The sequence below is a fragment of the Apodemus sylvaticus genome, chromosome 6 (genome assembly GCF_947179515.1).
Source record: "Apodemus sylvaticus chromosome 6, mApoSyl1.1, whole genome shotgun sequence".
In the NCBI taxonomy this organism is placed as follows: domain Eukaryota; kingdom Metazoa; phylum Chordata; class Mammalia; order Rodentia; family Muridae; genus Apodemus; species Apodemus sylvaticus.
In genome coordinates this window covers 67,175,653-67,201,007 of record NC_067477.1, presented here as the reverse complement: position 1 = coordinate 67,201,007, position 25,355 = coordinate 67,175,653, and the positions used below count along the sequence as shown (strand labels likewise).

General features: G+C 37.7%; 1 protein-coding gene and 1 pseudogene across 3 annotated transcripts in view; one reads left to right on the top strand and one right to left on the bottom strand.

Moving 5' to 3' along the window:
• Positions 1 to 25,355, bottom strand: part of Ralgapa1 (Ral GTPase activating protein catalytic subunit alpha 1) — a 234,562-nt gene that overhangs the window by 67,980 nt on the left and 141,227 nt on the right. For all 3 annotated transcript variants that reach the window (XM_052185821.1, XM_052185824.1, XM_052185823.1), the window contains exons 30-34: positions 24,417 to 24,485; positions 18,859 to 18,993; positions 18,294 to 18,477; positions 4,293 to 5,154; positions 1,300 to 1,371 (exon numbers count right to left, since the gene is read on the bottom strand). In XM_052185821.1, coding sequence (XP_052041781.1) covers positions 1,300 to 1,371; positions 4,293 to 5,154; positions 18,294 to 18,477; positions 18,859 to 18,993; positions 24,417 to 24,485 — 1,322 coding nt within the window. The remainder of the gene's footprint in view (positions 1 to 1,299; positions 1,372 to 4,292; positions 5,155 to 18,293; positions 18,478 to 18,858; positions 18,994 to 24,416; positions 24,486 to 25,355) is intronic.
• LOC127687318 (abl interactor 2-like) lies at positions 12,653 to 14,220 on the top strand (annotated as a pseudogene).

The window sequence follows — 25,355 nt, the reverse complement described above, 5'->3', positions numbered from 1 at the left end:
TTATGTGCATGTGAATATATGTATATAGGTATGTGTATATCAGCGCCCATGCAAACAAAAAGTGGGTGCCAGGTTTCCTGGAGTCAAAGTTACAAGGCAACAGTGAGTCACCTGACATGGGTGCTTGAAACTGAACTCAGTTCCTCTGCAAGCACAGTGCATGCTTTTAATCACTGAGTCAGCTCTCCAGCTCTCCAGTTTTAATTTTATTTACCACTATTATTATTGTTGATATTTTTATTATTGTATGTGTATATATGCATGTACATATTTATGTGGGTTGGTATTTTTATTATTGTATGTGTATGTATGCATGTACATATGCATGTGGGTTGGTCAGAGGACATATTTTGGGAGTTGGTTCTCTTCTTCCATCATGTGGGTCACAGGGAGAACACAGGTCCTCAGGTTTGGTGGAAGATTCCTTTATAACTCAAAATGTATTTTAAAAAGAATAAAGAACTAACTATAAAATATAACTATCTTATTCAAGTAAAGATTAAAAAAAAAATCCAGAATGAAAGGTTCAACATGAAGTCTGTAAGCACAAGAAGAAATTGAGGAGATGCAAGGAAAACTACTGAGAAAGAAAACTATGCAAAAATGAATAAACTCCATCAATCTGAAGGTCCAGTGACAGGCCCAAAATGGGATCCAGCTCAAGGGGAGGTCCCAAGGCCTGACACTATTATTGAGGCTATTGAGCACTCATAAAAAGAGACCTATCATGACTGCCCTCCGAAAGACCCAACAAAGAGCTCAAAGAGTCAGATGCAGATATTTGCACCCATCCAAAGGACAGAAGCTGCTGATTCCTGTGGTTGAATTAGGGAAAAGCTAGAAGAACCTGAGGAGGAGGAGGGCAACCCTGTAGGAGGACCAGAAGTCTCAACTAACCTGGACCCCTGAGATCTCTCAGACACTGAGCCACCAACCAGGCAGCATACACTAGCTGATATGAGGCCCCCAGCACACATACAGCAGAGGACTGCCAGGTCTGGGTTTAGTGAGAGAAAATGTACCTAACCCTCAAGAGAATGGAGGCTCCAGGGAGTTTAGAGGTTTGGTGGGGGTAGGGGTTGGGGGTGGAGACATCCTCGTGGGGACGGGGAGAGGAATAAAATCTGGAGTGTTAAATAAATAAATAAGACAATTTATCTGGTATAATGACATGTTCTTTACTCAAAAGTTGTAACTTAACAGTCATCATTGCAGTTTACATTGCCATTCACATTATTACTATCAACAGAAATAGCTAAGAGTTTCCAATTGTAAATATGAAGATTTCCAACAACTCACCACTGCCTTGAATCCAAGTTCCTCAGTTCTCTGAGCAGCTTTTCGTTTTTCTTCAGGAGATGAAAACTCCTCCTAAATAGGGAGATTTAAAAACATTCCATCACCTTTGCAGCGAAGGACTTGACAGTCTGGAAATACTTCCTATTTTACTCATGCAAATATTTACACTTTTAACACAAAGGAGAACCAGATCCTAAAAACATGTAAAGAATATGTGCCAGCATTTCTTTCTACCAGGCCTTCATTCAGATCTGATAGCACACCTTATCAAGCCCATATTCATCTCTCGTTGTGGATGTTGTGAGCACCCAAACTTATATCCAGAGAAATGTATACAAGTACTTGTAAAAATCAACTTTTTTCTTCATTTTATATAAAATTTATTAAAATACATTTTGCTGTTGGTGTGTGTGGATATATATATGTGTGTGTGTGTGGATATGTGTGTGTGTGTGTAATAATAGGACCCTTAGTCCTATTATTACATATATATGTGTGTATACATAAATATCTTCAGTCCTATAAATTTTAAAAAATATTAATAAACATAAATTTTATGTGTGCTAAGCATATAGAGAAAAATCAATACAAAGTACAAAATGTACTTATGATAGAAAGTACAAAAACTTACTATCATGAAATACAGCTTTCCATCTTTAACTTTTCTTAGGATATGGTATGTAGACCATTCCATAACAAGAAACTACACTTCTATAACTAAGTGACAATTAATTATATGTGGTCAGACACAAACATAAGGCAAACTAAGCTCTACACAGAATGGCATAGGGGACTAAGAGGTCGCTTGGCAGGTAATAGTGCCTTTTGTAGAGTAAGGCTGACAACCTGAGTATACTCCCTCCAACTCTCATGGTAGAAAGACACAAATGATTCCTGTCGATTGCTCTTTGACTTCCACATATGTGCTATAACATGTATGTACCCTCATACCTCAGAAAATAAATGAAAAAGCCATGTAAAATGGCTTAGACAAGGTTTTAAATCAGAGAAAATACACATCTAAACAAGACAGAGCCCAGGTCCTCTCAGTGCCTCACAGGTGCCTGGGCGCTGCATATTTACTAATCCAGTAGTTTCTGAGCTTCCCCTCCCTGTTACAACAAGCTGGATGAACATGACATATTTCTATTATTTAATGATAAAATGTGTCATCTTCTACTTTCCTATATCTTTTGATGGTACAAAAATTAAAAACCATGTAACATGTTTAATTCCTATTTAAAACAACAACAAATCTAAATGTACCAAGCATGTAGGCACATATCTATATCTTAGCACTTGAAAGGTGGAGGCAAAAGAATCAAAAGGTTCAAGGTTTTGTAGCTACAAAGCCACTTCAGAACCAGCTTGGATTACATGGGAGCCTATCTCAAGACCCAGAAAAAATAAAAGACCTAAATATCTGAGTAATATCACATATAACGTAAATCTTCAGTGTTTTGTATATTATTTCTTTCTATGGAGGAAAAATTATTCTTAACCTAGTTCTGATTTAAGTCCAATGTTTTTTTCATTTAACTTCTAACTTGATTATTGTAAGATATTCGGTTCTAGTGTCTTCTGTACTGGAGGTTAAAGGCAAGGCCTTGCAAATGATAACTGTACCCTATTACTGTACTATATTCCTAGCATATCTTAAGATTATTATTATTATTATTTATTTATTTATTTATTTTAGAGACAAAGTCTCTTGTATCCCAGGCTGGCCCTCTCTCCAACTTCAAATGCTATGGTTACAGGTATACCATTATACCCTGTATTCTACTTTAAGCTTTTAAGAAGATTTTATAACATGTATAAGAAAACAAAATAGAAGGAAAAAAATCCATTATTTTTTCATTTGATACTGAATTTTGAGTTACTTCCTTAATTCAAAGTTGACACAAAAATATTGTGACTTAACACTGATAGGCTTAAATGAAGGTTTAAAATTTTGATTTTATTTTCAATTATATGATTATAACTTCTAAGTTATATAATTTTAATAGTTACTATGAAAATGTTAGTAATGTGCTGAATTAAATTATCTTTTTATTCCTCTGAATTTTAATATAAAATCAATGGTTAAAAAAAAAATCAATCAACCAATCAACCAAACCCAAACAATTTGCCTATTGGCCACAAAACTAATTGGTAGATAGAATTTATAGGTTTTATTTTCCTTTCAAAGATTCTTTTTAAAGACTTATTCTATTTTATGCGTATGAATGTTTTGCTGTCTTGTATTATACATACATGTGGTGCCTGAATGCCCAGTGTAGAGCTTAGAAGAGGATGGTGGCTGCTCTAGAAATGGAGTTATAGTTAGTTGTTAGCTACCACGTGGGGCAAGTGCTCTAACCACTCTATCAACTTTTTTTTAGCTCCTATCTTTTTGAATTCTTAATTATGTGTGTTTTTGTGTGTAGGTGTGCACAGGTGAGTACAATGTCCAAGGAGGCCATAGGAGGCCATAAGATTCACTGGAGCTGGGGTTACAGTAATGAGGTCCTCACTAGGCTCGCTAGGAACTAAACTTGGGTCCTCTGAAAGACCAGCATACACTCTTACCTGCTGAGCCATCTCTCCAGCATTGTGGATAGAATTTAATCAGTTTTATCAGAAAATGTTACTACCTCATTTATCAATTATATCCTAAAAGTATTTGTATGCCTATTGTTTTATCTGAGTTTTTTTCAAAAAATAACTTCAATATTATCAACTATTCTATGTAATCCTCGATTTTCACACACAGTATAGATGAAAATTTTCATTATATTCAAAAATATGTATACTTATTTTTCAATTATATTCTAAATGCATTTGTATGCCTAGAATTGTATCTGAGTGTTTTTCTGAATAAATCTTCAATTTTATCAAAAAAAAAAAAAGAATTTAATAAGAAAAAGAATAGATACTACAATTCCTGATCAGAAGATAGGACTAATTTTTTTTTTAAAAAAAGAAAGGGAAACCCTTTCTTCCCTTCTTACCGTTTGTCCCAGGAATTCATTCCCAATATACTAAGAAGCAATCTGCAGTAATAAAATGCTGACTGGGGTTTCTGAGGTGTTGGTTCATCTTGCTCCGAGGCTTTCATGTTTAAGTCGTTAAAGTGCTTCTCTACAAACTCTTTTTCTTCTGTGTATTGCTTAAGGATCGCATTAATGACATCATTCTCCTGTTTTTCAGAAATGCACACAGGTTGTGGAGCAGGAACATTGAGGGAGATTCCAGTTCTCTGTAAACATTCAGGGCTTGTAGTGCCTAAATACTGCAGGAGCTCATCAAGTACATCTTCCTCCTCTCTTATTGTAGACCAAGTGGGTACAGTTTCTCTAAATCTTCTAAGCTGGAGAGAAAGTCCATCTTTTACTGTTAGGTCTTCTAAGCATTCGTTAGATGTAGGAGGCTCTTCTGGTTTCTCTTGGTAAGACGTTGAAAGTATGAAAGATGTAGGCTCAGGCAAACCACTCACAATGGGTGGTCCATACAGTATGGCAGAGTCCCATGAGTACTTTCCAGAGAGATCACGTACTATGATTCTAACATTTGAGTTGGCTGACACAAGGCCAGCGGCTAAGCCTCCTCCAGGCATACTCTCTTCTGATCTTATCTGGATACAAGACACTAAGGTTGTATTATTCAGTACAAAGAACTGAATATTTGGACTTTCAAAGAGCTCAGGAGAAAGTTCAGTACTTTCACTGTAATGATTGTCATGATTTTCACACACCTGACTTGTTAGCATTGCAGGACCACCACTCATTGGGTAATGGCCCAAGTGATTCACCAGATGGGTAATAACAGTACGTGCTGCTATTGAGATTAATCCTTGTTGCATCTGAGTTTTCACTAAAACAAAATAAAACAAAAACAAAAATCATAAATGAGTGGGAATAATACTGCTTTCCAGGAGGCATAAAACCTATTAGTAAGGAGATGAGAACTTAAATGCATTGCTAATGCCACAATCAAGTATTTGGATAAATATTAACACATGCAGTTTAGCTTCTGCTTTTTTTTTCTTTTGAGACAGAGGTTTCTCTCTGTAGCCCTGGCTATTCTAGAACTCCCTCTGTAGACCTTACTGCCTTGAACTCACAGAGATCTGCTCTGTCTCCTGAGTACTGGAATCAAAGGCTGGCACCAATGCCCAGCTAGTTTTCTTATTATAGGAATACTGGCAAATAGTAGGAAAAACATTTTTAATGAAGTAGCTTTGCTTATTTAGTAAGAAAGACCTTTTGAAACTGTTGCTAGTGATCTACAATTTAAACAGAAGCTTTTAAATGTAGATCACCTTTGAAGATTCAGAAATCAATTCCCTGAAATACACTAAGCACACAGATTAAAAAGCCAATAAACTCTATCCAACTGATATGTTTATCTCATGAAGATACTCCAGATTTAGAGGCATAGTTTGCAACATCTTTAAATGTCATTTCATTCTGACTTTTATTACTGATAAAGTATGTCAGAGAAAAAAATGACAGCTGAATTAAATTTCAAGAATGAAAATAAATTTAACTAGTGAATCAGTGTACCTTTATATAAAAGGAAACTTTAAAGGCCAAGCTCCAAATATGAGCTAAGGGAGCTGGAGAAATGACTCATTGGTTAGAAGCATTTGCTGCTCTTCCAGAGGACCCAGGTTTGGTTCCCAGCTCCCCAATCAGGAAGCTCACAACTGCTATATTCCATCTCAAAGTGACAGAAATGCCTCTTGCTTCCTTGGGCATTGTATGCATGTGCATATACCCACACAGACAGACAGACAGACAGACACACACACACACACACACACACACACAATTTAAAAATAAAAATAAACCTAAAATATAGGCTGAAGATGTAGTTCAATTGTAGAACATTTGCCTAGCAATACCAAGTCCCTAAGATTGATCTCCAGCGCTTAACAAAAAAAAAAAAAAAAAAAAAAAAAAAAAAAAATCAAACAAATAAAAACAAAATAAAAAATTAAAAGTTACTGCTGGGTTCACTCATTTAGGTATTATAATTTTCTAAGTAGATTTTGTGGATCAATATGGTCTAGTCTGAAAGTATATAAAAAACATTTTATTTCCTTGTCCATCATATTAATATAAGGTAATCATATTCATATGAGTATCAATATGAAAGTAAAATAAGAAAACTGAAACAACGTAGTAGTTTGAGAGGTCTAGAAAGGCAAGCCATCTTACATTAGGATCTGAAAAAGGGGAAATGTTCCCCATAAGACTTTGACATCTGAATACTTGGTCCCCAGTTGGAGGCTATTTGGGTAGGATTAGGAGGTGTGGCCTTGCTAGAGGAACTGTCACTGGAGATGGGCTTCCAAAAGCCATTTGAAGTTAGCCCTTAGCTCTACTCTAGCAGTCTGCTGTCTGCCTCCATGTTCCCTGCCATGACCATCATGGGGTCCAATCCTGAAACTGTAAGTTCAAATAAACCCTTCCTTTTATAAGTCACATTGGACATGACATTTTATCACAGCCACAGAAAGGTAACTAAGAGAGAAGAAGAAGAGAAGAGCAACAGAAAGAGGGAAGGAGGAAAGCTAGACTATCACTTGGCCAAGACAACTGCTAAAATGCTGGGCTGTGGGGTGCACAGGCATGTGCTTTATCATTTTCAGCAGGAAACATGGACATGTGTCTAAGTAAATGCATCACAGATTTATCTGGGTCCATTATCAGGTGAAGCTCCCCAGACCAGGAGTGGGATGGGTAGCTCCTAAAAGGCAGGTGGCCTTGTGTAGTCACCACTTCCAGCTGTGTGAGTGCCAATGGAGTAATCAATGTGATACTGGGGCAACTATAGAAAAACAATACAAAGCAATCAATCAATCAATGATGAAAGCTTAATAACTGTGGCTGCAGTTCTGAGGAGAACTAATGTGGAGGTCAGTTTTGGATTGAATGGTGCTTGGAAGATATCTGATTGTTTCCTCGATATTTTCAATTTAAAGAATAAGAGAGCAGTCACTAGTAAGGATGTAATTCATGCAAGAAGAGAAGGCTTTATTATAAGGAGGGTGGGGAGGAGTCAGTTCTTGCCTCTACTTAGATTTAGACAGTTACAGAATGACCACATTTCCCTATTATTCCTCTATTGTCAGGAAATAATCTTGTCCTTGAGATATATATACAAATATATGTATTTATGTATGTATACATATATAAATACATTGTACACATTGTTTATTATTATACATTATATAATATACTATACAATATATTCTATATATTATACACACACACATACACACACACACACACATATATATAAAACATATATAACACAATTATATCTTATTACATTATATATTTTTTTTCTGGAAGCTAACCAGTTGGGAAAACTAGGACCTACCTATCAAATTTCAGATGTGAAATTTTCAGAAGAGAGATTTTTAAAAGTTCTGATTTATGTACTATTAAACTTTCTTTTTGGCCATAGGGAATGGTACTGGGATTGAACTCAGGGCTTCAGAACACAAGGCCTCACACACACTAGACAAGTATTTCACTACTGACATAGCTTCAGCAAAGTCTCCAATTTTTAGTGTTTAGCCTGATGATTTTTGGTAAAATGTATATAATTTTATTACTATCAAAACACTGAATATATAGAAAAACTGCCTTATTTTGTGTAAAAGGCACTTATTTTATGTAAATTGTATTTCAACAAACTTAAAAAAAACTGTCTTGTGAACTGCTGCCATAATTTTTTAAGGAGGAAAGAGTCTTCTGTGCTACAATGTTAAGGAGGAAAGAGTCTGCTGTGCTACAATGTTAAGGAGGAAAGAGTCTGCTGTGTTACAATGTTAAGGAGGAAAGAGTCTGCTGTGCTACAATGTTAAGGAGGAAGGAGTCTGCTGTGTTACAATGTTAAGGAGGAAAGCGTCTGCTGTGCTACAATGTTAAGGAGGAAATAGTCTGCTGTGTTACAGTGTTAAGGAGGAAAGAGTCTGCTGTGTTACAATGTTAAAGAGGAAAGAGTCTGCTGTGCTACAATGTTAAGGAGGAAGGAGTCTGCTGTGTTACAGTGTTAAGGAGGAAAGAGTCTGCTGTGCTACAATGTTAAGGAGGAAAGAGTCTGCTGTGTTACAATGTAAGGAGGAAGGAGTCTGCTGTACTACAATGTTAAGGAGGAAGGAGTCTGCTGTGCTACAATGTTAAGGAGGAAAGAGTCTGCTGTGTTACAATGTAAGGAGGAAGGAGTCTGCTGTACTACAATGTTAAGGAGGAAGGAGTCTGCTGTGCTACAATGTTAAGGAGGAAAGAGTCTGCTGTGTTACAATGTAAGGAGGAAGGAGTCTGCTGTACTACAATGTTAAGGAGGAAGGAGTCTGCTGTGCTACAATGTTAAGTCTCAGCCCTCCACACCATGGCCATGGCTAGAAAGATGAAGAACATGCAGTCAGGTTCTCTGCTCACCATATGATCACTAAATCTTAACATGGGCAGTTGTTAATAGTATTCATTTGATTTTTAAAATGTTAATATAAAAAGTTAATCTTCAATAATTGGTCAGTTTTATGTATGCATATATAAATAAACAGGAAGATTTTTTAGCATATTGAGCTGTTCTTAAGTGTGTTTATGCTAGTTCTGAAAACCAGACATTTACTACCAGATTATAACATTAAATAGTTCATTTTCATTTCATTTCATAGTTCATTTCATTTCATAGTTCATTTCATTTTTAAAACTGTGTAGTCAGATGATTAGAAATGGGACTGGCCTCAATTTAATGTCTGCAGTCCATTCTCTAATGGTTACTGAGCAGGTATGGAAGTTCATCTTATACATGAGGACAAATGGCTCAGAAAGCTAAGTGATTTACCAGCTGGCTTTTGCCTTACATATCAGTATTTCTTTTCTACACTTACTTTTTCTTAAAGTACCCTTTTCTTTGCAACAAATGAAAGCAATGAGTTTAAAACTTAAATTTTCTATGCACAGGATCTTCACAATGGGTATAATTTAGGGCATCTTACTGAATAACCATCTAGGGCACACAGGAAAAATTCACCTAAATATGAGTAAGTTATGTTTTAAATGGCAATGAAAAATTAAAACTACCTTTGTTTGTTTGAGACAAGGTTTCTTTGTGTAGTCTTGGTGGCCCTGGAACTCTGTAGACCAGGCTAGTCTTTAACTCAGAACTTAGGAGATCCACCTGTCTCTGACTCCTGAGTTCTGGTATTTAACCATGTACCATCATGTCCAGTGAAACTGACATTTTTTTTTTTTGATGCAGTAAAAAAATTTCTATTATTTTCCTTTACTTTTTCCTGGTGAGTGATATGTTTAAAAGGGTGACTCATTTCTAAACAATGAATCTCCTTTTTAAAATTTTTTTTATTATTTTTATATATTTCATATTTTATTCCCCACCCTGCCAACCCCTGTCTACCCTCCAACCACATCCCATACCTCCTCCCCACCCCCTGACCCCTACCAATCCCACCTGACCTCTAAACTCCAGACTCTTGTGGGTTAGGTGCATCATCTCTGAATGAATACAGACCCAGTAGTTCTCTACTGTATGTGTGTTGGGGGCCTGATGTCAGCTGGTGTATGCTGCCTGTTTGGTGGTCCAGTGTTTGAGAGATCCCGGAGGTCCAGATTAACTGAGACTGCTGGTCCTCCTACAGGGTTGCCCTCAGCTTCATTCAGCCTTCCCTAATTCAACAGCAGGGGTCAGCTGCTTCTGTCCATTGGTTGAGTGAAAATATCTGCACCATGGTATGTACTCACTAAGAAGTGGATATTAGCCACCACCACTGCCCCGCCAAACCCCTAAAAAACAGAATACAGTCCACAGAACTCAAAAAGGTCAACACACTTAAGTGTCCAAGTAAGGACGCCTCAGTCCCACTTGGGAGGGAGAAGAAAGCAATCACAAGTGGGGAGGTGGGAGGGACCTGGGAGGGAAAGTGGACAGGATAGGGGAGAGGGCAGAGCAGGGAAAAAGAGGAGAACCTGATCTGACATTGGGGGAGGGAAAAGGATTGAAGCCATGAGGGCCAGCAGAAAGAATGAAAATAGGCAACTTCGGGAGATAGGAGGTTGGCGGGGGTAGGGGTGGGTGGGAGGTGGGGAGTTGTGGGGGGTGGGGGAACCCTCCAGAATGCACCTGAGACCTGGAAGGTGAAAGACTCTCAGGATTCAAAGGGAGGAACCTTAGATGAAATGCCTGACAGTAGGGAGAGGGAACTTATAGAGACCATCTCTAGCAGGAAGACAGGGCATCAAATGAGGGCGAAAGGGGCCATCCCACAGTCACAACTCTGTCCCATAATTGTTCCTGTCTGAGTATTACAGGAATGGAAATGGAGAGGGGCCTGAGGGATAGAAGGTCCAGTGACAGGCCCAAAGTGGGATCCAGCCAGCGCAAGGGGAGGTCCGAAGGCCTGACACTATTACTGAGGCTATGGGGTGCTCATAAAAAGGGACCTAGCATAACAATGAATCTTCTATATAGAACATAAAAGTTTACAATATGAAGAAAGAAGAGAGCATAGTTTAACAGATGTAATCACAAAAAGAGATTCATAGAAACACTATGGGTTTGACTTGCTCAAAAAAAAAAAAAAAAAAACCCTCCTTAAATCCCATTATTCTGTAAGAACAGCCTAGACTTGCATGCAGAAATGAATTAAAAGCTCTTTTGTATAAAGCTCAGAATAATAAACTATTCAATCTTAATAGCATTATAAGGAATAATCTTTTAGAAACTCCCCTTTGAACTTTCTTGAAGAAACCCTAAGAATGGCCAGCTCATTCTGTTCAATGTAAGCCCCCAAGTCCAGGCATTAGTCTATCCTACACATGCTTTTCCCAAAGGATAGAACAGTGGGATTTCAGTTTAAAAGAGCTTGGACATGGACATGCACTTACGTAATTCTGTACTTGGGTAGGCTGAGGCAGGAGCATCAGTAGGAGCTCAAGGCTGGCCTGAATACACAGTAAGGCCCAGCTCAGAACCCAGAACCACAAGGTCCAAAGAGTCTTACCTACTTAAACATCTGCCACCCGCCTTAAGCAGCACACAAGAATAGCAAACCATAAACAGCTGCTGCAATCTGATATAATTATTAACACTGAAAACACTGAAAGGATAAATTATAAATTTAGATATGAACAAAATCATTTTTCCTTAGTTGCTTCTCTAAATTCAAGATATATGAATATATTTGAAAGGATCAAAAATTTTTTAACTTGCTCACTGGGTGATTAGATTTATTTTGGTTTTTGAGTAGTAAACTAAAGAAAATATTTCTTTCACACTTACCTCCTAAGAAAAAGACAAAGATTCTCTAATTTAAAAATTAAAATGAAATCCTAAAATAATGAGTCTGGTGACAAAATGCAAAGTGAAGACGCCAATGCTTCTAAGGTGTTTATAACTAGCATTCATTAAACAGATCTAGCTGGCCAGAGTTAGCTTTTCAGATTGTCATACTAAACAAATCCTACATCATTTGCGGCAAACCCATAATTACAGATTATTATGGCATACAAAAGCAGCAGGCCATAAGGAGCTGCCACAACTCATTGTGCTGTAAAAGACATGCAGAGGAAGTTAATTTTGGCAAATGCTTTAAATATTAGCTTTGCATGACATGTATAGGTGAGACTATGATTACTCCAGAATGGAGCTTTGGTACCTCTTTTCACTCTTGCCCAGAAAATGAAGAATTTTTTTTTTTTTTTTTTGCTAATAAAACTACTGCTGTTTGTCAAAAAGCCAACTTCACTACCTTCCCTTGTTCTGAAGTAAATTTAATAATTATAGCCATTCCTGCCAATAGTTTTCAATTCACTTTTTAATCCAATACTGAGTTGATTATGGGTACTTTATGTTTAGAATTCACTGGAAAAAAAAGTATTTGAAGACAATGAAGCATGTCTTAAACAAGGACACAATGATCAGTCATTTCTGCCTAAAAAAAAAAAAAAAGAAAAAAGAAAAAAACCTCAATAAATCCCTCTATGAAACACCCCTCCCCCGAAATCCAAGCAAATCTCACAGTAAGTAGTCATTATAGACCACAGTAAAGTAATATTACCTGTTGAAATTTCATGCTGTTCCTACCCAATTCTAAATTTATGTGGTCCTCACTATCTTTGAGGGTGCCCAAAAGGAACACAGGGAACAGACAGTACAGAGTATTTGGTATTTAAAAGCTTATCTTTTAAACATCTTTTCCTTTACTTATTGGACTCTACAGAAAAGTTTATATAAAATACATTGAAACTTGGTGTGGTGGGTTCAGCAGTTAAAGACAATTGATACCAATTGCTGGTGACTTGCGTTCTACACTAAGAACCCACACAGTGAAAGTACAAAGCTGGCAATCCCACAATACCCATTGGAGGGTGGGTGGGCGGTTAGCGTCTGGCCAGTGCAGAGCTTCGGTTCCCTGCCTCTGTCTCTAGCGCGAGAGGAAGCGATGCAGAGGGCTGGAAAATGGCAGAGCTGCAAACGTTACTAGAGGAGGAGATCCCGTCTGGCAAGAGGGCGCTGATAGTTACCAGAACCTGACCCGGGTGGCGGACTACTGTGAAAACAACTACATACAGGCTACAGACAAGAGAAAAGCTCTAGAAGAGACCAAAGCATATACAACTCAATCTCTAGCTAGTGTTGCTCAAATAAATGCATTGGCCACCAATGTGCTCCAGCTGCTGGATATCCAAGCATCTCAACTGCAGAGGATGGAGTCGTCCATCAATCAATCTCACAGACTGTGGATATTCATAAAGAAAAAGTGGTTCGAAGAGAGATTGCTATTTTGACAACAAATAAGAATACATCAAGAACACACAAAATAATCGCACCTGCAAATACGGAGCGTCCTGTCAGGTATATTCAGAAACCTATTGACTACACAGTTCTGGATGATGTGGGCCATGGAGTTAAGCCTGGAAATAACCAGCCTGCAAGAATTGGCACATTATCGGGAACAAATCCTCTCATGCAGAAACCACCAAGTCCTCCTGTGTCAGGCTGAGGACTTTAGGATGGAATACCTCTTACAAAACCCCAGAGCCTGTTAAGACTCCAACAGTTCCCAATGACTACGTGAAGTCCTGCGAGGCTTGGAAGTCAGTATAGTCCAGGCAGGACAGCTTCATTAAATCAGAGACCAAGGACACATAGTGGAAATAGTGGAGGTAGGGGAAGCCAAGAGAACAGAGGGAGCAGCAGCATTGGCATTCCTATTGCTGTGCCCACGCCCTCACCGCCCACTACGGACCCAGCAGCCCCCAGCGCAGCTCCTGGTTCCCAGTATGGCACAATGACCAGACAGATTTCTTGACACAACTCTACCACTTCTTTGACATCTTCTGGTGGATATAGACGAACTCCCTCTGTGACTACCCAAATTCTCTGCCCAGCCTCATGTTAATGGAGGTCTACTTTATTCTCAAAATTCAATTTCTATTGCCCCTCCTCCTCCCCCCATACCTCAGTTGACTTCACAAATACCTCTCACAGGCTTCGTGGCCAGGAAAATATTGCTGATCGCCCAACTCCACTGTCCCCTACCAGATGACATTCCCATATTTGATGACTCTCCTCTTCCTCCTCCTCCTCCTCCTCCTCCTCCTCCTCCTCCTCCTCCTCCTCCTCCTCCGTGGACTACGAAGACAAGCTGCCATAGTTCAGTATAGTGAGCCATATGCAGATGGGGATCCTGCATGGGCTCCCAAGAACTATACTGAGAAAGTTGTTGGAGTACATGATTATATAAAAGACAAGGATGATGAGCTGTCCTTTAAAGAGGGTGCGATCATCTATGTCATAAAGAAGAATGACGATGGCTGGATTGAAGGAGTTTGCAATGGAGTGACTGGACTCTTCCATGGAAACTATGTTGAATCAATCATGCACTGTACTGATTAGTTTTTCTTTTGTTTTCTTTTCATGTAGGTTATTACTCCATCATACCGTGGGACTATATGGTTAATAGAATTATTTTAATGTTTAGATGTGCCTATATTTTCAGGACATGTTTTATTGGTATATTTGGATGTCTACCTGTAAGCATAAATTTTGGAGGCAGTTCAAACATTGCTGAACAGCAATTTATATCAGAATGCCTACAATTGATTATGCATATGTACTCACACCTTGCTAAGTTTATGACCAGCCTAAAAATTCTGGGGATGTGGGTTATTATGTTTAACAAACCATGATTCAGAATGCACCATTTACATGTTTCAGTGCAGCATGGTCACTAACATTGCATCAGACTAATAGGAGAAAACCAGAACACTTCAATGTGGTGCTGATCATACTTTTGGCTTCAATTCTCATTTTTAAACAAATACTGTATTTAAAGCATGCATAAATTTTATGTATTGAAATATACTTAACAATTCAAGATGCTTCCAATTTGTGTAAAAATTATCTGGAGTACTCATACTTGAGTCTCCAAGTTCTCCATGTGAAATGAAAGACTATCTATAATGTAATTTGTATCTAAGTTTTTTATTTTTTACTTTTTGTATCTAAGTTTTTTAATAAGTGAAATTTTCATTATAAATTTTTCCATTCATAAATACATAAGTGACCCAAAGGATTTTGTCCTCTCCTTTACTGGTTTGCTTTAATCATGTGCTCGTGCATATGCATACACACACACACCCTACCCGTAAAAAAGATTAATTGCAGAATCATGGTTCTATTTTCTCAATGCATCAGCCTGGAAATATTTTTATCTTAATCTTAATGTGTCCAAACAGCAATGTGACAGAATTTTGCAGATGATATTCTGGGGGTAACATCTGAAGGAGTGCTACACTTATCCTTTGGATTTTAATGAAACTGAATTTACACTGATTCAGTGAAAGGAAAATCTTTTACATATTGTAAAGATGGATGCAGTTCATTTATGGATAGGCATATTTAATTCATTGCCTGGCACTAGAAACACAAAATTTTACTATAATTGAGAAAGAAACTAGGCCATGCATTAATCTGTAAACAGGTGATAAGCAGGTTTGTATTGTAACTAGATGTAAACACATGCACTGTGGGACACTTCTCTTTCTTGTATATCAGACTGTACTGCTTAGGATATTAAAAAAGATCACACAAATGTGTGTTTCTATGTACTGAGGGTTACAGATTTATGGCAGCATAGTAAGTGATGAGAGCAGTGTGAAATATTTCTGAAAATTAAAGACCACTGTTCCTACCAAACCAACTATCCCATATATATTTTACCTTTGTTATTTTTGAAGTACTATGTCATTAGTGATCACATAGCTTATGCTTTTTCTTTTTGAATCAGAATGTTTTCTTCGTTTGTAAATAACCTGTTGTCTAAATTATATTTATAGTCTTTTATAATAAACTATGCTCCTATACAAAGAATTTGGATATTGTTAAAATATAACTAATATGGTTTTAAATAGTACAGACCTCAAAAAAAAAAAAGTGCAAAGCTGACTCCCGTGAGTCGTTCTGTAACTTCTAAACACATGTGTCCATACTTTCTTTTGTCTACATATTTTAAACAGTAATAATACATTTTATATATAAGTAAACTTTATTATTCATTTAAAAATATACTGTCTTAGAATGTTACATTTGAATGAAAAGAACAACCAGCTTCTTATATAACGTTAAGTAAAATAAACACTGATCTCTCTAGCCAATCAATTTCCTTGACTTTTAACTTCACTTTTATGTATGTTATCAATCCATTATTAGTGTTAAGTCTTAACTCTTTTAATCATTTTAACTATTCTTCCTATGTTGGAAAATCAAGCTCTTTCTTCATAGCCTACTCTTTAACCTCCTAGTCCTGATGGTTCTCCAATTGTGCTTTTAGGGGTCCCTGGAGAAACCTCTGGAAAGTGGAGATCTCTAGAATCAACTCTACTGCAGCTTTATTTTAAATGTTTACATATTGGGCTTCCTTGTAAAAACTTATTTGAAGAAATTTTATTCCTTAAAACATGCCTCTAAGAGCCGCTGGCATAGTATACCAACTCTCAGCTCTCAACCATGGCTGCTGACTGTTTACATGCAGAGCCTTGGAAATTCCAGCAAACTTAGAAGACAGTCCATCGAAATCTTTTGCTAAAACTCCAGTATCTATATACTTTTTTTATTGGTTATTTTATTTATTTACATTTCAAATGTTATATCCCTTCCCTGTTTCCCCTCTGCTAACCCCTATCCCACTCCCTCCCTCTGCTTCTACGAGGGTGCTCCCCCACCCCAGTCCCACCTCACTGCCTTAGCATTCCCCTACGCTGGGGCGTCAAACTTTCACAGGACCACGGGTCTCCTCTCCCACTGATGTCAGATAAGGCCATCCTCTGTTACATATGTGGCTGGAGCCATGGGTCGCTCCATGTGTACTCTTTGGTTGGTGGATTAGCCCCTGGGAGCTTTGGGGAGTCTGGTTGACTGAGGAAATACAGGGACAAAGAGTGGAGCACAGACTGAAGGAAAGGCCATCCAGAGACTGCCCCCCCTGGGGATCCATCCCATATACAGTCACCAAACCCAGTCACTATTGCTGATGCCAACAAGTGCTTGCTGACTGGAGCCCTGACTTCAGCTGTCTTCTGAGAGGCTCTGCAAAGATGCAGATGCTTGCAGCCAACCATCGGGTTGGGCACAGGGTCCACAATGGAGGAGTTAGGGGAAGGACTGAAGGAGGTGAAGGGGTTTGCAGGCCCATAGGAGTATGCATATTCTAATGGGAGCTAAACTGTGAACTACTGCTCCACTTTATTTCCACCCACATCTACTTCCTACCTCTTAAGAACTCTCTATTTTCTCCCTAATTAGTCATTCCTGGGATAAGTTCTTTACCAAAGTTGGGTTCCAGATGTGAACCACAAGACAATATTCAGATATTCATAGTTCCTTTGAATATTTGTCAAACTCACCTTACTAAATGATGATTGGTATAACCAAAAGTTTTTGACAGTTTATTTTTCACTTTCATTTTCCTTTCCTTCCTAGTCCCAAATGAAGGGGGAATCCTAGCACTAATGAGTTCTAGTATATTCCTTCAGGGACTTAAATTCTTTAAATTTAACTCGCTTATTTCCTTCTCAGATTTTAAGTAAATTCAACTCAGCTCACACTTATAATCCCTTTAAACCTGAATGAGTCTTCAGTTTACCTACTTTAAGAAACATTATGGAGATCTGGCTCAGGGTTAAGAGCACTAACTGCTCCTCCAGAGGTCCTGAGTTCAATTCCCTGCTACCACATGGTGGCTCACAACCATTTGTAATAGGATCCGATGCCCTCTTTTGGTGTGTCTGAAGAGAGCAACAGTGTACTCATACATAAATAAAATGAATAAATACTTTTTAAAAAAGAAAGAGACATTACATTTTCTTTTTCCTTCCTTTCTTTTTTCTTTCTTTAAGAATACTTTCAGAAGGGAACAGTGAGATGACTCAGACAGGAAGGGTGCTTGCTGCAAGCCGTAATACTTGAGTTTTCCCTGGACAGGAGGACAGTTCTAACTCCTATAGTTGTCCTCTGTGCATACACACATACAAACACAAAACATTTATACACGGTTGAAGACTGAACTCACTATGTACTAAGAGTTGTGCTAAGGGATTTACATATATAATGTTAGAATTCAAAATAATCCATGCTGGAACTGATATTATCTGTATTTTATAAATGGGGAAAGAGAAAGTCACTACCAAGTCTGTCAGACTTCAAAATTCTCTAAATCTACAAGAATATATGAAATCTACATTAAAATGATCTTAAAAGTAATTTGGCCAAAGCATAAAGGGAATATTGCAATATACAAAATTAGTGTTTGTATATATGAAGCAATTTCTTAGGCTGAAAACTAACTTGTGATAGGTAAGTACACAGTTAGGTAAACAACTATAGGCAGAGGCCTGTTTCCATACACGGCCTTCCATCACAGCTCGCCAGAATCCAGACAACAGCACTGTTGTGAGGGAAACTCACAGTACCTTCTGCCACAGGCTGCAGTTTGGAAGACCGTTCTGAATCAGGAGAGTGCAGAGGCTCAGGTTCTTTCAGACTTTCCAAATGCATAAAAGGATCATAATCTACAGATGCCAAATCAGAAAGGCTTATTGGAAAGTACTTTGGATTGCTAAAACTTTGCGCTCCATATACACACCCATGCAATACCTAGGGGAAAAGGAAATGTGAAAATAATACAAAGTCACTGTTAACATAAAAACTTGATAAAACCTTAAATATTTTAAAACTTAGCTCTTCAATGAAGGTAATATTATCTCATAAAAAGATGAGTGAAATGTAACCAATAGTTTTCATTTCACCCAAATCTAACTCCATTCAAACTTCTGTAATGGAACAAAAAAGTTTGTCTTGTAAGAAGTACTTATAAATTACTTCTAGGTTCTTTAAGCAAAGTCTATGTATTTCTGAAAATATCTAGCTCTAAATAATGAAAATGTTATACTCAGAAATGTTATCAGAAACGGATTTCAGTAGTTTTTAAAAACACTTGGTTATGAAATAAATAATAAAGTAAGCAAGAAGATAGACCTTATAAATGCAGTTGAGGACGGATTTTTCTGTCTTATCATTTTCTGCTCCTGTAGCATGGACTGGTTGGAGTAGTGTCTTTAAAGGTAAGGCCATGATCCAGTCCAGAAGGCAAAGAAGTAATGAGACAACCAACTGTAACAAAACCCAACAAAACGATGATCAATGTAAATTTATAAGAGAAGGGTTTCCCCCACCCACTTTTTTTGAGAAAGGCTCTCTCTCATATAGCCAAGGATGTAGCAGTTATGATGGTCTAATATTATCAACTTGATAGGACCTAGAATCACCTAGGAGACTAACCGCTATATGTCTGTGAGTTTCTAAATTGGATTGGAAATTCAAAATAATAAGGTAGAACGCAATTGAGAAAGACACCAAAAATGAACCCCTGGCCTCTATATAATCATGCACACATGTATGCATGCATGTACACACTCATACATGCAGGAAAGTTGAGGAGATGAGATAGATGGGTGCTACCTTAAATGTAGGTAGTACTTTTCCATGCACTGGGACACGAAACTGAATAAAAAGATGAAAGCAAGAAGGGAGACAGCAGTCCTCACTCTCCGCTCCCCAACTACACACAGTATGACTAGCTCTCTCACACTTTCCTTAAATTACATTTATCAAGTATTTTATTAAAGACAACAGAAAAATAACTGATACATTAGCCACAGATAACCTCGAATTCCTGATCTTCCTGCTTTCACTTCCCAAGCATGGAGACTACAAACCTGTACCAACATGCCAGGCTTCTGCAGTGCTGGATTGAGGCCAAGGGCTTTGTCAATGATAAGCAAGCATGTTATCCACTCAGCCATCTTCAGACCTCCAATAAGGGATTCTTAATAATCAATAAATCAATTTCTTACTCTTGGGTTCTAGAATTTATTATAGAAACCATAAATCCTAACTTCAACTATCAACCCTAACATCATAGGTACACAGTTCATTACTTATAAAAGCAATATACATTGAGGTTGAAAGTACAGCTCAGAGAAAGTGCATACAAAGCTTGGTACCCTAAGCATTAGACAAAAAAAAAAAAAAAAAGAAAAGAAAAAAAAAGAAAAAAGTAACGTAACTGCATTCAAGTACCTATACAAAGATATAACACAGGGTTTTAGCTCACATATTAGCATCATACCTACACCTCTTTCCATTTTTTCTATTCATTTATTATTTTTGTATATGTATGTGGGGAGTGGATGAACCATGAAGCTTGTGGAGGTCGGGGGACAACTTGTGGGAGTCTGTTGTCTCCTTCCACCAAGTAGATTCCAGAGATTCAGCTTAGGTTGTTAGTCTTGGTAACAATACTTATACTCATGGATCCATCTCATATCTCCAACTTTCCTGTGTGTGTGTATGTGTGTGCATGTTTGGTGTCTTTCTCAGTTGCTCTCCATCTTCTTATTTGACCCAGAATCTCTCACTGCACCTAGTGTTCACAGACTCAGCTACACTGGCTGGAGAGCAAGCTCTTAACATCCTCCCAGTGTTTCCCCAGCACTGGGATTACTGGTGTGTACATGCAGTCTGGCTTCTTATGTTGTGCTGGGGGCCTGAAGTGAGGTCTTCATGCTTGCACATTAAGCACCTTACAGTCTGAGCTTGACACACAGTTTGAATGGGAAAAACCCGAAAGGTATAAGAATGTAAAACAGTGGGGAAAAACCAGTGAATTTGGGTAATACTCTGATGATAATTCTCCCGAGAGCAAGCCAGACATTCTAAAGTTGCCTAGGATAGCAAGAGGAATTTGCAAACTACAGAGAAAGTTGCTACTGGTTTGAGAATGATGAAGTAAGTCCGGTTGAATGACCAGTTGATAAGTGCATCCAGGTGAAAAGGGTAATCTGGATAAACTTTGGAAAAAACATTTTTCCTCAGGCAAGTGACTGGATTATGACAGTGCCCATACTAGCTTAAACCTGCTCTTGTTATTTCTGATTAGTGGAAGAGTGAATGATAACATTTAAGATCAGAAAAGCATTCAGGGGATTCTGTTTCTTCTGAATTGGCCTCCCTGTCTCTTCCATCTTGTCACTCCTACTTGACTTCCCCTTTGCCTGCTCATTATTCTCTGTACTCAAACTTAACTGTCTCTCTGTAAGTGAACACAGGCATTCCTATAATTCTAATACTACTCTTGTGCTGACAATGGCAGCAGCTTTATTTTCAGCCTTGAGGTCTCTAAACAGGCAAATCAGAATAGCTTTGCTGGTGGTGTCTGCCTGGCCTTACTCTTAGGGTACAGCACAGAAAACAGAAACTTATTTTCTTCAGTATTTCTCATCGGTTCCCTGAATTTCTTCTTGATTGCAGATTCCATTTTCTGAATACCTATTTACATTCCTTTAGCTTTGGTTTTAGGTCATCATCATTGCAGAAACCTTTTATTGGTTTGTATCAACTTCTACTCCATTTAACTAACTCATTTTTTCTAAAGTAACTTTTCACAAAATTCATCCTATTTCATTATAGAGTAAATGATTCAAGAAAAGCGATTTCAAAGAAAGACTTTTCCACAAAAGTTCAAGGTTCTTCTTATAGTATTCAAAGGCTTTAAAACCCAGCCATTTCCCATTTCTGCAACTTCATGTTCTCAGTTATCAACCATATATAGCACATTCTATGATATGGAAGTGCTTCATATTTCCCCAAAATACATTATTCTGTTTTCCATCTCCATAACTACATGTTATTCCTTTTATCTGGAATAACTCTAAGTCTTGTCTTATGTAGACAATCCTGCTCTTCATTGAGAAAATCCCTTCTCCTCCATTAATAATTACTTCTTCCTATAAGCTATGCTATCTTGTATTGCAGAAACTTTTATTTAGAGACTTGTGTGTGTGTGTGTGTGTGTGTGTGTGTGTGTGTGTGACTGGACGTGAGTGTTAGCAGGTCAAGAGACAACTTGCAGGAACCAATCAGTCCTTTCCTTCCAAAACACAGGTTCTAGGGACTGAATGCATCAGGACCAGTAGCAGCATCTTTAATTGGTGACCCATTTTGTTGGCTCTCTCGTACTCTTTTAAACATTTAACTCACTTGTGCCTCTAATCTTTAAATTCCACTAGAGTAAAAAATGTCATTTTTAACTTTAACTAGTGTCAACAGAACACTATTCATATATTCTGTGATTAATAAAAGTATTAAGCAATCAAAGGAAAATTTGGTAGTATAGATTTTTCATAGTAACTCAATAAAAAAGGTGATATAAAAGGAAAATTAGTTATTCACAAATTATTTACAAACTGGACTTGGAATTTATACTGTAGCCATACATACGAAAATGAAAGACTTGACTAAAAGTAGAACATCCTTAATACAAAATCTCTAATCTAAAATCCTCAAAAATTCAAAACTTTGTGTATTTTCTACTTACTGTTACAAGTAGAAAAGTCAAACTTCATCTCATATTACAGGGTATAGACCAAATGTAGGTGTACTAAATTACTGTATAAATTATCCTCAGACATAAGATGTTCAGAAAATATAAAGAATTTGTTTAGACTTGAGTCCCAACCCCAAGACAGCCAACAATATTGTACTGGCTGGTTTTGTGTGTCAACTTGACACAGGCTGGAGTTATCACAGAGAAAGGAGTTTGTTTCATTTGGGGAAGTGCCTCCATGAGATCCAACTGTGAGGCATTTTCTCAATTAGTGATCAAGGAGGGCCTCTTATCGGTGGTATCATCCCTGGGCTGGTGTTCTTGGGTTCTATAGGAGAGCAGGCTGAGCAAGCCAGGGGAAGCAAGCCAGTAAGGAACATCTCTCCATGACCTCTGCATCAGCTCCTGCTAACCTGCTTGAGTTCCAGTCCTGACTTCCTTTTGTGATGAACAGCAATGCAGAAGTGTAAGCTGAATAAACCCTTTCCTCCCCAACTAGCTTCTTGGTCATGATCTTTTGTCCAGGAATAGAAACCCTGATTAAGACAAATATATATGCAAATCTTTAAAAAGTATGAAGTCTAAAACACTTATATGATCCTCAAACTTCTTATCCTTTCTATTCAAAAGGCAGAAGCAGGTGGCTATCAGAGTTTGAGGCCAGCCTGGTCTACAGAGTGGGTTCCAGGACAGCCGGGACAACACAGAGAAACCCCATCTCAAAAGAACACACATGGTATGCACTCACTGATAAGTAGATATTATTATTAGCCCAGAAGTTCAGAATACCCAAGATATAATTCACAGACCACATGAAGCTCAAGAAGAAGGAAGACCGAGGTGTGGATACTTTGGTCTTTCTTAGAAGGGGGAACAAAGTACCCATGGGAGGAGATACAGAGACAAAGTGTGGAGCAGAGACTGAAGGAAAGACCATCCAGAGACTGCCCTACCTGGGGATCCATCCCATATATGGTTACCGAACCCAGACATTATTGTGGATGCCAACACGTGCTTGCTGACAGGAGCCTGATATAGCTGTCTCCTGAGAGGCACTGCCAGAGCCTGACAAATACAGAGGTAGATGCTCACAGCCAACCACTGGATTGAGCACAGGGTCCTTAAAGGAAGAGCTAGAGAAAGGATACAAGGAGCTGAAGGGTTTTGCAGCCCCATAGGAGGAACAACAATGTGAACCAATCAGTACCCCCAGAGCTCCCAGAGACTAAACCACCAACTAAAGAGTACACATGGAGGGATCATGGCCCAAGCTGCATGTGCAGCAGAGGATGGCCTGGTCGGACATCAATGGGAGGGGAGGCCCTTGGTCCTGTGAAGGCTCGATGCCCCAGTATAGGAGAATGCCAGGACAGGGAAGCAGGAGTGGGTAGGTTGGTGAGCAGGGAGGGGAGATGGGATACAAGGTGTTTTGAGGAAACAAGGAAAGGGAAATCTGAAATGTAGTAAAGAAAATAATTTTTTAAAAAAGAAATAAAAAAACCCAAAACACCACCAACAAACAAGATGTATGCTTCTAGTATATTTTGTACTCCATTTATTATAAATATCTTAATCTTCCACTGAATAATCTTCCACAGCTATAGTGATTACCTTCAGAAGTGGCAAATTTCTCAGAATCTCAAACAACTTCATAATCTGGCAAATTATAGTAAAATCATGATAAGTAAACAAAATGTTTGCTAAGATTCCTTACTTTGATATTTTAAGACAGTCAAATGGTCCATGAAATGAAAACTAGAATGAATTTTGTTTAAAACTTTATTTATTTAATATGCATAAATATTTGACTACATGTAAGTCTGTTCACCATGTGTGCCTGTGCCATGAGGCCAGAAGGAATTGGATGCCCTGGGACTCCAGTGAGCTTCTATGTAGTTCTGAGAACTGAACCTGGGTCCTCTGGAATAGCAACAAATGCTCTTAACTGCTGGACCATCTCTCCAGTAATATAAACTTTTTATACCTAAGTAACTGTAAAATAAACTTTTTATACCTAAGTATTGAAAAGTTATAGTATATTATACTTTATTTTAAATATAGATGAGTTCTCATATATTTATACCTTTAAAATCTTAAATTTAAATATTCAAGATAAATACATATTAAATGTCAAAAATTTAAAATTTACCCTCTTGTCCATTTCATATGAAGAAGCTTCTGTACTTGGCAAAAGGTGAGTGATAGTTGCTATTAGGATCTGTAGGCAAAAGATGAATGAACAAGTAAATGAGTTTAAAATACATTAAGTTCACTGTTTTCCTTAAATTTTAATTATTACATGCTTAAGTAATATAAAATCTTTTGTTGCAAGCTTAATGTCAATATAATATCTAAACACAGCATCTAACCAATACACTGTTACTTTAATTTATACCACGTAAGCTTTTAAAGTTTATTTAACTATAAATCATTTATAATACTTATGCAGAGAACCAAAATTGCATACATATGTCCTTGCTAATGATAAATTATTTTATACTATTTCAGTTTATAAAGGTCAATTGATGTGTATAAACACAGATATTTATTTCAATTAGGGAAAATTAAAGACAGAGGTAAAGGATTTATAAAAATCATTATAATCGTACCACCTCAAGAGCCATATTCCACTGCCTTTCCAGATATCACTATCTATGTGGACTGAGAAGCCTGTATCCAAATGCTTCAAAATCCAAAACTTTGAGAGTGTATTCCAAAAGTTTTTGTGTCTGAGGATATTCCTCAATTGGCAGAGTACTTCCCTAGAACATAGGAATCTCCGAGTTGCACTCATAGAATCACATGAAAATGAGCTCGATGGAGCAGGCCAGTAATCCCAGCAACTGGAAGGGACAAGTGGGAGGAGCAGGAGGACCAGGAGGTTAAGGTATCCTCAGCTGTACAGTTAGGTTTCAGTCCAGCCTGGGCAATATGAGATTCTGTCTCTACACTTAAAGGTTTGGGTTTTAGAGAATTTCAGATTTTTGGGTTAGCAATGTTTACCTGACAGAGTCTATGAAAAGATTCCAAGACAGGAAAAAACAAAACAAAATCCCCTAAACTTTGATAATATTTCTGGTAAACAAGA